The 14,580-nt window shown below is 34.3% G+C and overlaps 2 protein-coding genes across 5 annotated transcripts in view; both read left to right on the top strand.

The window, feature by feature from the left end:
* The first annotated feature begins 7,260 nt into the window (after positions 1-7,260).
* LOC107695334 (liver-expressed antimicrobial peptide 2-like) lies at positions 7,261-8,909 on the top strand. The gene is made up of 3 exons (XM_016495195.1): positions 7,261-7,391; positions 7,968-8,137; positions 8,250-8,909. The coding sequence occupies exons 1-3, from the start codon at positions 7,323-7,325 to the stop codon at positions 8,287-8,289; spliced, it is 279 nt and encodes a 92-aa protein (XP_016350681.1). The 5' UTR covers positions 7,261-7,322; the 3' UTR covers positions 8,290-8,909.
* A 2,250-nt stretch (positions 8,910-11,159) lies between these two features.
* Positions 11,160-14,580, top strand: part of LOC107695329 (phosphorylase b kinase regulatory subunit alpha, skeletal muscle isoform-like) — a 20,287-nt gene continuing 16,866 nt past the window's right edge. For 2 of the 4 annotated variants that reach the window (XM_016495191.1, XM_016495189.1), the window contains exons 1-4: positions 11,162-11,449; positions 11,530-11,666; positions 12,558-12,716; positions 13,269-13,316. In XM_016495191.1, coding sequence (XP_016350677.1) covers positions 11,589-11,666; positions 12,558-12,716; positions 13,269-13,316 — 285 coding nt within the window. In that variant the 5' untranslated portion in view covers positions 11,162-11,449; positions 11,530-11,588. Of the gene's footprint in view, positions 11,450-11,529; positions 11,667-12,557; positions 12,717-13,268; positions 13,317-14,580 lie in introns of all 4 variants that reach the window. The other 2 variants (XM_016495190.1, XM_016495188.1) reach the window with 2 other exon arrangements.

Below are 14,580 nucleotides of genomic sequence, written 5' to 3'. Positions count from 1 at the left end.
GATTATGCCTTTACTGTTTTTATATATAGCACTGAAACCATATTTTTCATATGTTTTATATGCTGTACCCACTTAAATTAATTAAACTCTCACACCATTTGAGATAAAGGTATCAAAACAACTATAAAAATATATAAATATTATTCAATTTAATGCACAACGCTTGTTTTTTCAGATTATGCCTTTACTGTTTTTATATATAGCACTAAAACCATATTTTTCATATGTTTTATATGCTGTACCCACTTAAATTAATTAAACTCTCACACCATTTGAGATAAAGGTATCAAAACAACTATAAAAATATATATATAAAACATGACAAATATGGATTCAGTACTATATATAAAAACAATAAAGGCATAATCTGGAAAACCAAGACTTGTGAATTATAGGGAATAATATTCTGAATATTTTACAGTTTGTTTGATAACTTTAGATCAAATGGTGTTGTCGTTTAATGGATTTATATTATTGCATACATTAAAAGTTGTAAAATTATTATAAAAAAACATAAAATTGTAATTCCAAAAACGGAGCTTTGTGCGATAACAGGTATGTTTTCCCGAACATTTTAGTATTGGTTTTATATTATAATGTCACGTAGTTAAATTGTTTAATTAATTTAAAAGGTAATTTTTTTTTTTTTAATTCCTAGAAATTAAGCCTTGTGCAACATAAAGGGCATATATTTATGTCTATCTGAGTTAGTTTGGGCTCAAAACATAAAAGCTGCAAAGAGTTTAATTGGCAAAAAACCCGAATGTCTAATGAATGTCAAAGGTCAAACTAACTTTACCGGCGTTGAAAAAATAGCAGTCAAAGACTAATTAGAACATCTCTGTCCAAAGGTGGCTGATCAGATAAAGAAGATACACAGTGATAGCCAAACATCTCAAACGGGCGGAGCCCAAAACTGCAGTTTTTGTTCCTTTTTTCTTGACAAGAAATGCATTTAATTAAGATGCAGAACCGCCGTATCTCTTTATGGCCACATCAAACAGGAGAATTTTCAGACGCGCACTTCAGCTTCACCTCAGCGTCAGGCACGAGTCAAACGAGAGCGGAAAAGCTACAGCAGCCAAATGAGCTTCAGTAGAACTGGGAACTGTGGTCTGATGAGATGTTGTTAGACTATATGTCAGTAAAACACACTCTTCTGTTCCACCAGCCGTTTTATTGTGCTCACGGGGCACACTCTTCAACAGTAGGCTACGCAAATATGTGGCGCACGCTCAATATCACTTCATCATAAATAACCCCCACAAGAAACCATGAGCATACATACCAAGATCTGTCGTCAGCTAATTTATGAAATGACCAAAAAGGCGATTAAAGCTGCAAACTGTGCATGTATGTATACGCAGCACACAAGAATGTCTCTCAAATGCATGTACTAAAATATATTCTGCAATTCGAGATCACAATATAAGGCACAAGCTGATATGTATTTTTTATTTGTAATTTAATGCACAAATAAATGTGAGCACAGTGCACTTATACTAGAAAATATGCGAAAATGAAACCATTTAAATGCATAAAATAACTCCTTTTATATTCTGGCATTTATGTCTACTGTTGACTTCCGGCCCTTTTCACATTTTTGTCACTATCTGCATGTCTCATCCATGAGTATGCAATGTTGGAGAGCAAGCATTTGGGAGTTTTGAGAAGCTGAATGAGCAATAAAGCTATAGTGAGCCCCTTTATTAAAATACCTGGAGGTGAGGAATAATACAAAAATTGTCATATTCATTCAGTATTGATCGAATTCACAAATATCTCAGTTACAGTTAAGTAGACATTAATTGTACTCAGTTGTGTTTTAGGCACTAAAACAGTCCAGTACATTATAGTCAAACACATTTTTATATTGAAATAATGAAGATTTCTGTGTCACCCCAGACTGGTTGCTGGCCCCTCCCTGGCCAACCCTATGAAAACATCCTGGCTCCGCCACTGATCTCGAAGACATGACAGAAACCTAGAAAGGTTGTGGACTGTCCTCAACAAATTGAGCAGGTAAAAGCCATCAGCCCAAACCTCAGCAACCACAGGGAATGACCCCATGTTTATATGGAGCAGCTCTTACAGTTACTTACAGTTTACAGTTCATCCAAAAATGAAAATTCTGTCACCTCTTTACAGGATGAGGATTTACTCATCCTCATGTCATTCCAAGCATGTATGATTTCCATTCTTCTGTTGTCCATTAAAGAAGATAACTTGAGCAATGTCACAATGTGTATTCACGTATGCCCATTCATTTATATCACTTTAACAGCGTGAAACACAGCATGTACAACATTGCTAAACACCTAGCAACACTTTGAGCAATACGATCAGAAATATGGATTATCGTCCAAAGACTTTGTAGAGAAGGTCTGGGATCTCAAGCCAGAAATAAATGAAATCATACTGTACAACAAAACATCACTTGAATTTCCAATAAGAACAGAGAAGACAAAAGGATAGTCTCTACTCCATTCTGTTTGTGCCAAAAAAAGCTGACTTTGTACAATACATTTATCTATGTCTACTGTTATTGCCTTTGTTTGTCTATTTGTGTTTGTTTGCTTGTTTCGTCCTAACTGTTGTGCGTTCAGGTCAGTTTTATGCTTTATAAATTACTGCTTTCAGTAAACTTTCTTAAACACATTTTACAGATATCCAGGTAAAGATATCCATGTATGTGTGTGTGTGTGTGTGTGTATATACGTATATACATATATATATATATATATATATATATTAACTTATAGGTTTCATCTTCATACATTGACATAATATTTTTTAGAAACAAACAGATTGTGTTTTTGGCACAAACAGAATGGCATAATTTTTGGAAATAGCCTTCCATAAATGACAGAACAAGATGGCATAATCAAAGAACATACACATCATCATTTATTAATTTATCTTAACAAGTGCGAAATGATTGTAGACATGGACAAATGTATAGTACAAAGCAGTCAACTCCTTTTTGGCCCAAATGGAACCTCATAAGTCTAAGTCTGTATACCTTTTAATATTCTGCTTTATGTTGAGACCAATTAAAGATGTATCTACTCCTAAAAAGGCAAAACAAACTGTATTGGTCATTTTATGTCGATCAGAAGAGCCCGTAAGAAGTGGAAACGTCGTAGTTCTGGCTTACCTTTACTTATAATGTTATCAAATAGAAAATCATATCAACAAAGGTTATCTGTTTATGATGTGATTGACCTCCAATTAAATCACCTTTTCACTCTTTTTTTCTGTCACAGAGGAGCAGAAGAGTTAGATCTGAACTACATGAGTCACAATTACAGCCCCTTTCCTACACAGATCCACAGATGTTTTGCAAAGTGCAGGTAGACTATATTCTATAAACTGGATGGAATATAACTGGATGAATCTGCCAAGGCCCTTTTCTCCTCTTTGGCAACTGATCATTTCTTCAGTTCCCGGCGGGATGGTAAACTTTGTCTGCAATCTTTTGACCGAGTTCCAAAACTGACAAACACACCAAACGGGGACAGCAATTGCTGTCCTTGACCCTGGAGTACTGAAGGAACACCCTGATGAATTGCCATCATTTGATTCATATCCTTCTGGGACTCAGGCATAGACTTTTGTCCTCTGTAGTGGACATTATATTTGAGTAAATTTCTCGGAGACCCTACATGCCACAGTTCTGGATGTCCTGTACAGAGCACATTCAGCGCTTTTTAGGGATGTCAAATGTTTGGAGGTTTGATCATAAACACACCTTCTCCTTGGTCTTTACGTATGACTGATATTGATAGAATGATCAAATTTAGCACTATGATAATATTTTGTAATTATCATTTAAATCGGACTAATTTTCAAATTGTTTGTCGTAAAAACATCTCAGAAAAATTTTATAGGGTTTCAAATTGGAATATGACTTTTTTGGGCATAATTTTCATACATGTCTTCTGTAGAGGACACCAGGACAAACATCATGTTAATCAGGCAAACACAACAAGTCAACAGGGAAAGAAATTATAGATCAATATTTCTACGAAATATGAGATTCTTATGAAAATGTTGCCAAGTTATTACTTCCATTGTAACACCTCTTTTTTCATTATGATTTGCCCAAAGAACACATTAATATGCAAATTAGATGCAATGTATAGATACATCGTATAGAATGGGAATACCAATTTATGGACATTTTATGCACATATTGCATAAAGAAAAATAGTATATCAAATCATTCTGTTATATCTTTCATAACATAGTTGAAAATCATCTTTGTACAAAGTTTGGTTAAAAATAGCCTGAAGCCTAAAAACTGATTGGTGAATGAAAACAATATACCATTGTTTTTGTCTATACATGCCTTTTCATGTATTTATTTATTTGCTTATTTTTGAATAACTTAGTCCTGACGTCTTCTACAAAGGACATAGATTAAAATATGAATAAAATAGTTTTTCAAAAATGTTTTTTTCTTCATTTGTTTCTTATGCTCCAACCAATGTAATGACATAAAAAAAAAAAACTTTTTTATGGTTCTCAGGAGGATATAGAGAGATTGTTAGGATAATGGATATACAGTAGTTCTTCCCCTGCAGTTGAACTCCTAAAAAGTTTTCTTAAAAACTGGTGGAAGGAATTTAGTTTCTTATCTTTCTCAAATGATAATGTTCCAGTATTGCTCCATAATCTGTTGTTCAGTACACAGAATTGTCTCTAAAAACCCTTCAGGGTTTGTTCATCAAATCTATGTAAAGTGATTTTTATTTGTATTTCAAACTGCTAGTGCGTGTAAATCCATTCAAAAGTCCTTTTTTCCCCAGTGATACTAACAGTGACCCTGAGAGGAGTCACATCTGTGCAGATGGAGTTTGAAACAGAATTCCTGGTAGAATTGCACAGAAAAGCTTCCTGATCAAAACACTTGATTGGTGGTTCTGTTCACCTCATTTAATGCTGATTACCCAACCCTGCTAAATGTATCAAAGGTTACTTTTTGTCAAGCTAGATGTACCTTTCAAATACTGCAACGTATATGTTTTCAGTGGCCTGAATCACACACTTTGTGTCTCAGGTTTGACTATACAAGTAATGTCCTAACCAGCATTTCTGACTTTGTGAATAAAACGAGTCATTCAGAGATATTAAATACACACGACTGTTCAAAGTTTGGGGTTGGTAAGACTTTTTTTATTTTATTTTATTTTTTGAAAGTCTCTTATGCTCAAAAATACAGGGAAAAACAGTAACATTGTGATTTCAATTTAAAATAACCATTTTCTATTTGAATATATTTTACAATGCAATTTATTTCTGTTTCAGCATCATAACTCCAGTCTTCAGTGTAACATGATCTTTCAGAAATCATTCTAATAGGACATGCAAAAAAAAAACAAACCTCTGTACAAAGAACACATTAAACCCCTGTATAGTTCTTTAAAGGTTCTCTAACTCTCTCTTAATCTCTTCGTTTATTTGGGGAAAGGATTAAAAAAAACGACATTAAAATACAGTGTATTTCCTGAGGATAATGTGGTTCTCAACCTTTTTGCCCCCAAGGCCCCACTATAATGAAATATTCCAGGGCCCACACACAAGACTTTATAACCTCAGAAAAGCATAAAAGTGATTCCAAACAGCTTTTGCAATGTAGTAAATTCCCATTCATAGCAAACATGTGAGAGTGGAGTAACATATCTAAAATCTAAGGAGAAGAATGGGATTCCTCTTATGGTTCTACATAGCACCATTTGACAATAGTGCTGTATTGCACCTTTAAAGATAGGTGCTATGTAGCACTTAAAGTGGTTCCCCTATGATTACAAGCCAAGCAACTTTTAGAGCTATTTAGAATCAGTTTTGTTCAGAGTGTATGCTGATTCTGGTGCTCAAGAAACATTTCTTATACATTTCAGTGTTTTACTTTCATGTATTATTATGAGTATATATTTATTTATTTTATTATTCAGCATTACTACCTGTTTGTCTTTTTTCATTGTTTGTTTTTTTCCTCACACTGTATCAAAAAAATAATAAGTCATATAAAATAAATGATTCACAATACAAAATAAATCAAGAAATATTTTTATATTATTATAATATATTATTTTAGTATTATTTTCAGTTGGACTGCTTAATACATTTTTGTAGGATTCTTTGATGAAAAGAATGCCATTTACTTGAAATTTTAAACTTTTATAACATTATAAATGTTTTAACTGCCGCTTTTGATCAATGCAGTATGTCCTTTCTGAATAAAAGCATTAATTACTGTTCAATTAATTGAACGGTGGTGTAACTACCACAAGCATATAGAAGAAAGGTCAGTCCTCAAATTGTGAAGTAGTCAGGTGACCAGTATGATAAGCTTGACCTCACTAAACACTTGACTAATATAGATTTAGATCCAACATTGATCTGAACAAATCATGTTCGCCTCTCGGCAGAACCTTGATAAACCTAACCTTGAGCTCTATCACAATACTGTGACCAATAAAGTGAGTATGCTAGAAATGTTTAAAACAAGGCCACCAGCTTATGAAATAGTACTGGGTATTATTTATGTGAACTGACAATCCTATGATGATGAGCAGCATCATAACCAGTAAACACCATGAGTCAGTGTGGAACCTTTGTGATGAGCTGGATCAGTGTTCGACTCATGTCTGACCCACTGCCATTTTTGCTGCGACTTAGTCACAGCTTTTTTTCCCTTTTGTTTTTTGTCTATTGGTTTTTCTTCATTAAAACACAGCAGACCCCGCAATCAGCCATTGTTCTTTTTCAAGGCCCTCAAATGATCAAATGGAGACAGAAGAACTATGTCAAAGGAACAAAGGAAACAGGAAGGGAAATGTTGATTCAGAAGCCTTAGAGTCTGATTTATATCATCTCATTTAAACACATTTAAACCTGCATGTTTTATATCAGTAAATACCACTGCATAGCTGTCTAAAATGTACAGTTCAATAAACTGTGGTAAAACATCACTGAACTCTAAAAAGTGACAAGCACATGTCCAAAATATTATTCATTTTTGTTCTTACCCCTCATTCCTCTCGTTCTTTCTTATCCTTTGCTTCTCTAAACTCTGGCTGCATTCTCTCCCAGAGCCCCAGAGGACAGCTTATCCAAGTCACAAACATTAAGCAAACATGTGCCACATCTGGTAATGAAAAAGCAGAGACACAGAGGCAGAGAAAGAGAGAGAGAGAAAGGGATGAGGGAGAGTCTCTCTTCTGCTGACAGGAGGGTATATAAGACAGTACATCGTCTCTGTGGTCAGTGTCGCTGTGAGCTCACTGTTACAGCAACTGAACTAGTTCTCATTCAGCATGCAGGCACACAATTATAGAGGGGCTCTTCTTGCCTTGTGCCTGGTGTTTTTGGTGCTTGTCCAGCAGGTAATTATGATGATTTTTTATATATTTTATAAATGAATTTGTTCACAGCTCCCTTAACTGTTGACATTTGATATTTATGTTAGTGTGTTCACTTGTTCCTTCAGTATAATCTTTTTAAAAATACTTTAGATGACCTAAAATATTATCTTAATATTATTAACATAATTAAACAACCAATTATTAACAACCAATTAAAATAATACATTATACATGTTTTTATATTATCGTTCAATTTTTTTATATTATTGTTTAAAAGTGGAACCATTTTAAAGGAGCCACAATGCTGTCAAATACTGTTTCGTTTTAGGTGTATTTATTTACACTTACTGTTAAGAAATTAAAATCACATATTATAAACCTAATAGTCAAAGTCGTAAAACATAGCTACTTATACCATGGCCTGTCTGAATACTCGATTCTGATTGGCTGGCAGGTATGCATTAAAACTGTTTAATGCACTACATAAACTACAGCACATACAGAAACAGTTGTATAATTTTAGCTATTGTATTAAACTGATATTACTTATTTAATATTACATGAGTGTAGAGCTGACTGACACATTGTGTGTTTCAGGTGACCTGCAATCCTGTGCCAAATTCAGACACATCTTCAACTTCTGTACAGAAAGTTCAAAGGTCACTAAAGAGAACAGCTCGAATGACCCCATTATGGAGGATCATGGGCACTAAACCTCATGGCGCCTACTGCCAGAACAACTATGAGTGCTCGACAGGAATATGCAGGTGAATGCATTTTTTGAATCTTTTTTTTTTTGTCCTACTGACAATACTTTCAAACATATCTTTTAAACAAGAAATATAAGAACTGATTCTCAATTTTAATTTTGTTCCACAGGAAAGGCCACTGTTCCTACAGCCAACCGATTAATTCCTAAAATGAAGACTCCTTCCTTCTCTGATCTGACATTTCTACACCATCATGCGTGACGAAAGCTTGATTCAGTGAGCAGCAGGAGGCAACTGAATGTGCAATGCAGTTAATCATCAGTTAGACATATAGTAAGTCACAAATGAAGCAATAGGTAAAGTTCTGAAGATTGTGCTTATCATAAGGTACACAACATGTGGACTATTTTGAGAGTGCAAAGAAAATCAACATAAACCTCATAATCTACCTGCACAGTGATATTGCTATATACAAGAGCATTATTAGTGGGATTTGCATGACATTTTTGATAGACATATTGCAGGTGGTATTGGGAAGGTGATACAGTATGTGTTTTGGGCCAGTTTCCCTGAACCAGATTAAGTCCAATCCCTGTTCTGGATGTCCATCGAGCAGTACAGAGAGAGTATAGCTAGAGAGTATAGCTTTTGGCACTAACAGCTGATCGCAGGACTAAGCTTAGTCCAAACATGGAAACTGGTGTGTAGTATTAGATCATGTTACTTGTAAGCTATATATGCAAGTGTAGGCAAATGTGTCTACTAGTGCCTTAGCTCAACCCAAATGTCGTTGAACCAAAGCTAGTCTGGAGAAAAAGGGACAGAGAAAGTGCAAAGGTTGCCTTTATTGATTGTGCCTATATATTATTAACCATTTGCCTCCATTCTTTGTCTTTGTCTGTGTGCTCACGTTTGTTTTTATTTAATTTAAGACTAATTTACCTGTCACTATTTATGCTGTTATATACAAGTGTCTCCACCTCATCTCATAGATCAGGATTTACAAGCATCGTTTCAATATGGGATTACTCATTTATTGTATGACTCAATAGTTCATTTAAAGCTCTTTTTTATGTATCTGACTGATATATCAATATAAGATTTATAAGTTATATTTACTGTACTGTAACTCTCATCTGATTGAACTTTGGGGTTCTGAAATAAAAACATGTTCCGAGAAAATGGCTTTTATGTCGTGAACTCCATTTGTTGCATTTACAGTTGCACAGTTCAATGCAGTTTTGCCAGCATATTTCTCAGCTGCAGTTCCAGGAAAAACTTAATTCTAGTGCATTTAAAAATGTAAACATTTGTGAATTTGGCCTGAAAAGCTGGACGTCAATCACTGTTACAGATTTGTCATGCAAGCCTCTGCAGTGTGATCAGGGTTTCTCAAGGTTAGCTGCACACAGCAGCTATTTGGCTGATATGGCAGACCTCACAGAGGTTAGCCAAGCATGTGCAGTGCAGACTGGGGACTAACATTCAGAGACATATAAATCAGTGATTCTGAAATGATAATAAACAGAACAAAAGAAAAATGACACTTTTCAAATGGCAATTCTTTTTTGGCATTTTATCATTGACAGTTTTGTTGTCAGACAGATCAAGAGATATGAAGATCACGACATGAAGTCATATGGTGACGTGTTGAGGATTATGAGCAGCAGCTCAGCACTCAGCCTCGGTGTGCTGTTCACGCGTACATTCTGAGTGACAAAGAACTCTGGAATTCACAGAACCAAAGTTAAGTAGTGATCAGTGTCATTTCTCCTGATTGGTGTAAATGCTAAACACCCATACATGAGGAGCACTGGAAAATATGATGTTTTCTGTCAAAATAATTTTAAATCGAACTGTTAAAGATTGTAAAATGCTACAGAAAAAACTTTTAATTGGTTAACGGTAAGTTCTCTTACTATTTTTTTGTTATCAGTTATGTATATTAGGGTTTTATGTTACAATTTATGTTCTTGAATGTCTATTGCATTATTTTAGTGTTACCATGATGGTGTTTAGTATTTGTGTGTATATCATTGTACACCTTCTATATATTAGTATATAATGCTACTTGTGATGAACTTTGTTTTGTCATGTGGCTTTCTTTTTACCACCTGGGTTTTATGGCATCATATTTTTTTCAGGTTTCATCAATTTACAGGTTATTCTGTAAATATAGTATACATTTTTCTGTATTTTTAAATTATTATTTTTTTCTTTCTGCAAACCACATTATTCTGGCAATCACTTTTTTTCTGTAAAAAATCAAGATTTTAAATAAAAAAAATGAAGGCAACTATCTTAAACATCCCAAAATAATTACTTTTCAGTAATAAGGTACATGTTAAATAATAATATATTTATACACATCAAAATAACAAGTTAAGATTAGCTGGGATATTGCAATGATAAGCCAAAATGTCCAATTGTCTACAATTATTTGGACACAAATCACCGTTCAGAACTAGAGCTGAAAAGGAGGAGGGGTGAAATTCTGAAATGTATCCTTGAAAATGAGAGGAGAGGACTCAAGATGAGATGTAAGCAAACAAAAGTATAAAAGTACTTTTTAACAAACATGTCAACATATTCTGTTACACCAAATACACAAAATAATGATCTTTAAAAAAGCATCATATGACCCCTTTAATGATTGGAAATCTGTTAGGATGTGACTGCTGCCACTAAGTGGACGTGTGTGCGAGACAGATCTTTATGATATCACAGATGTAAAAAGAAAAGTAAATATACAGCGCTTTTGGTGAGTTTTGTGCAAAAGGAAATGTTGGTCTAAATGTTTGTAACAAAAGGCGATTTTTTTTTTCCAAAACAAGAAAACTAACAAAGAATTATACTGATGTTTTACAAAGTGTACTTACAATCACAATAGCAAGAAAATAACCAATTACCCCAAATAAATATATTAAGTGAAATAAATTAAAACAAATGATCAGGGGGATGATTAATTAAAATGAATTAACAAGGGATTTTAAGTATTTTATACATTCAGTTTTCTTTTCTCTTGTATCTTCTTGCATCAGTGCATCAATTATTATTATCTTTGTTTTTGTTTGTTTAAATTCGATACTCACGTCAACGTCAGGAACGCGATGTCCTCTCTGTTTTCACAAGATGTGTAAAAATCTTTGAGGTGAACGTTTTTACGACCTTACTCCCTAAACTTTTCAGACTAGTCCCTTAAAAAAAGTTTGTCACTATAAATGTATTCGACTTGACATGACTTGAGCTCACCGGTGTTATTTTGAAAAGTCGGAAGATCCTCCCAGCTGACTGTAACTGGCTTCAGTGTAAGCGCGAGTGTGCAAGAGGAATTTACTTGCCTTCCGGATTTTGCTCTTAAGTGTTCAGGTTTGTTTATATTCACTGAATATGCAAGCGGTCTCGAAAAAAAAAGCATTCTTCTTAATGTCCATATTGGTTTATTGCAGGAGGATGTTGGCGGGTTTTTGAAGCATAAAGGTTTTTCGCAAACTTTATAGGAACTAAAATGAGGAGTCGCAGCAATTCTGGAGTTAAACTTGACAACTACGCGCGGATAGTTAATCAGACTATACTGCGTCACCAAGTGAGTGTCTGCATTTCTACACGGACTAACCCGTTTGTGTTTTTACTAAACATTCTTTAAATGTAGATATTTTCGATCTGCCACAGTTCTTGGATCTTTATTCATGTATGCAGTTCAGTGTTGTGTTAAAAACACACTCCTTTAATGTATAAAATGTAAAAATGAAAGTCTACATGTGAATTTGACCAGGGCTTTTGCCACTAAAAGTGAAAAAAAAAAGATTTTCAATTAATTTTTAATTAGTAATTTATCTGTGATAGTGTATTTAATTATTAACTGTTTTATTCTAAATTCATTTAAAGTATTTCACTTAAGTAAAATACATGTTGCGTGTTTTTATGTTGGATAAAATAATATACCTTCACAAAGGAGAAATACCAATGAAAATACATTCAAATATAATTTCTCAGGCAGGTGTATACAGTCCTGTTTAAAAATTTGGGTTAAAAATATTTTAAAAGTCTCTAATCCTCACCAATGCAGCATTTATTTGATCAAAACTACAATAAAACAGGGAATGTTATGAAATACTATTACAATTTAAAATAACTGTTTTTTTTTATTTTTATATATTTCAAAATATAATTTAATCCTGTGATGACAAAGCTTAATTTTCAGCGTCATTACTCCAGTCTTCAGTGTGACATGATCCTTCAGAAATCATTCTAATATTATTCTCTAATATGAATATTTAATTTATTTCTTGCTGACCTCAAGCTTTTGAACGGTAGATTACATAATATATAGTTTTATATATATATATATATATATAATATAGTATGTGTGTTTGTGTTTTTTTATGGAAAAAGTAATGCTTGCATATTAATTATACATATAGTGTATTACCTGATGCACTGTGCATTTTTAACTAGCTGTATTGATAACTTGTAGGACCCAGTGACAGGTCTGTTACCAGCAAGCCAAGAGCAGCCTGATGCCTGGGTGAGGGACAATGTCTACAGCATCCTGTCTGTCTGGGCCCTCAGTTTGGCTTACAGGAAGAACGCAGACCGTGATGAAGACAAGGCTAAAGCCTATGAGCTTGAGCAGGTACAAACTGAGATGGGGATTTTATTATTTTTTTGCATTGCATTGGTATTGATTCTGTGACCTGAGGAATCTGTTTGTTACCTGAATGAATGTTCACAGGATGAACTGATTGAGTACGCCTATTAATCCAGTACAGAGTTTAAGATATTTATTCAGTAACAACATTTGTTCATGAGAACATACATGTTGCAGAACCCAGAAAGAACCCACAGACTCCGTATGGTCTGCTGGACGAATATTTTTAATCACATGAGCGCATGTGGCAACTGTTTGGTAACAGCAACATCAGAAGCCGTACCAAAATATTCACCAGTGGATTGTATTATTTTACTTCCATGCATGTGTTTTTTAAAGAAAGGTCAGTTGACTTTTCATGGCTGCGTGTGTATGTATCAGTGTATCTAAGCTGTCTCTTTACAGTGGCTCAGAAGTGTTATGTTACTCATGTCTGTGCTATTAAATGAAGAGCTGAAAGGTCACAGTTGAGCCTGTGTTCCAAGTGTTGTTTTGGAGGCAGTCTGTTTGTCTTGATCTCTTTTTTTCTTCTTTAAGAGTGTGGTGAAGTTGATGAGGGGAATTCTTCAGTGCATCATGCGACAGGTACCACCCGCCATTAACATTAACCACACTACATGCTCAACAAAAAAAAAAGATACGGCAGATAGATATACAACAGCCAGACCTGTATGTACATTTCAAAACATGCATTGATAGCACTTTCCATTTTTATTCACGGTTTATTTACCATTCTATTTATCTGGCTGTAAATTAGGCTGTAAGCTAACGAACATGCATGCATACACTACCATTCTAAAGTTTGGAGTCAGTAAGATAAAAAATAAATAAAAAAAAGAAGTTCATACTTTTATTCAGTATTTTATTTTATTTCAAAGAAATGCTATTCTTTTGAAATTTGTTAAAGAATCCTGAAAATAGATATTTTGGTTTACACAAAAATATAATGCAGTTACCTATTTTTAACATTGATAATAATAAGAAATGTTTCTTGAGCACCAAATCATCATATTGGAATGATTTCTGAAGGATCATGTGACACTGAAGAGTACAGTCATGGCCAAAAGTTTTGGCAGTGACATAAATTTTGTGTTTTGCAAAATTTGCTGCTGAAGCTGTTGTGGTGTTCATTCACATTGTTTCTAGACTATTATGTAGAGTGATCAGATGCATTCTAAATAATTGCTAAAAGCTTCATCGGTCAAAAAAATGAACTTTTCACAAAAAAAACTAATTTCACTGTTTTTTTTATCCTGACACAAAATGCCCAGCTAACATTAAAGGGGTCATATGACGTAGGAGGGAAGAAGCGCTTCCAATCATTGTGTTCTTGTTAGCAATGGTTACCTCCAAAGAAACACGTTTGCTTTGCGTCAAAATGGCCTCACAATCACATGCAAGGAAACTGCTACAAAGAATATTGCATCTGAAAGAACCATTTACCGGATCATCAAGAGCTTCAAGAGAGAGGTTCGACTGCAGTGAATAAGTCTTCAGGACGTCTTAAAAGTGTCCAGCAAGTGCCTCAGCAAGCTTTCTTCATAATTTTCTCTGATGAAGCTCCCTGCTCAAAACTCGCGTTTGAATCATCAGTGGCAAATTCTTTAAATATAAAAAATGTACTTGCAGGCTGTGAGTCAGAAGCGCCAGACTGTCCTTGCAAAGTTGGAACTGCCCCACTTTATAGAAACAGCCTTTGTGCCACAGATGCATTGTAGGCTACTGGTTGAGAAACAGTCCTCATCCATCCTCCATAAAATGCGCAGCACACAACTGAATATTTGGGTTGAACTGTTCTGGAACAGTGTTGTAAATACAACTTAACCACTGATTTCTAGTCGTGTCCTCT

This window comes from Sinocyclocheilus anshuiensis, unplaced genomic scaffold (genome assembly GCF_001515605.1).
Source record: "Sinocyclocheilus anshuiensis isolate Anshui unplaced genomic scaffold, SAMN03320099.WGS_v1.1 scaffold282, whole genome shotgun sequence".
In the NCBI taxonomy this organism is placed as follows: domain Eukaryota; kingdom Metazoa; phylum Chordata; class Actinopteri; order Cypriniformes; family Cyprinidae; genus Sinocyclocheilus; species Sinocyclocheilus anshuiensis.
Note: the sequence above shows the minus strand (reverse complement) of the source record. Positions and strands in the feature narration are given on the sequence as shown.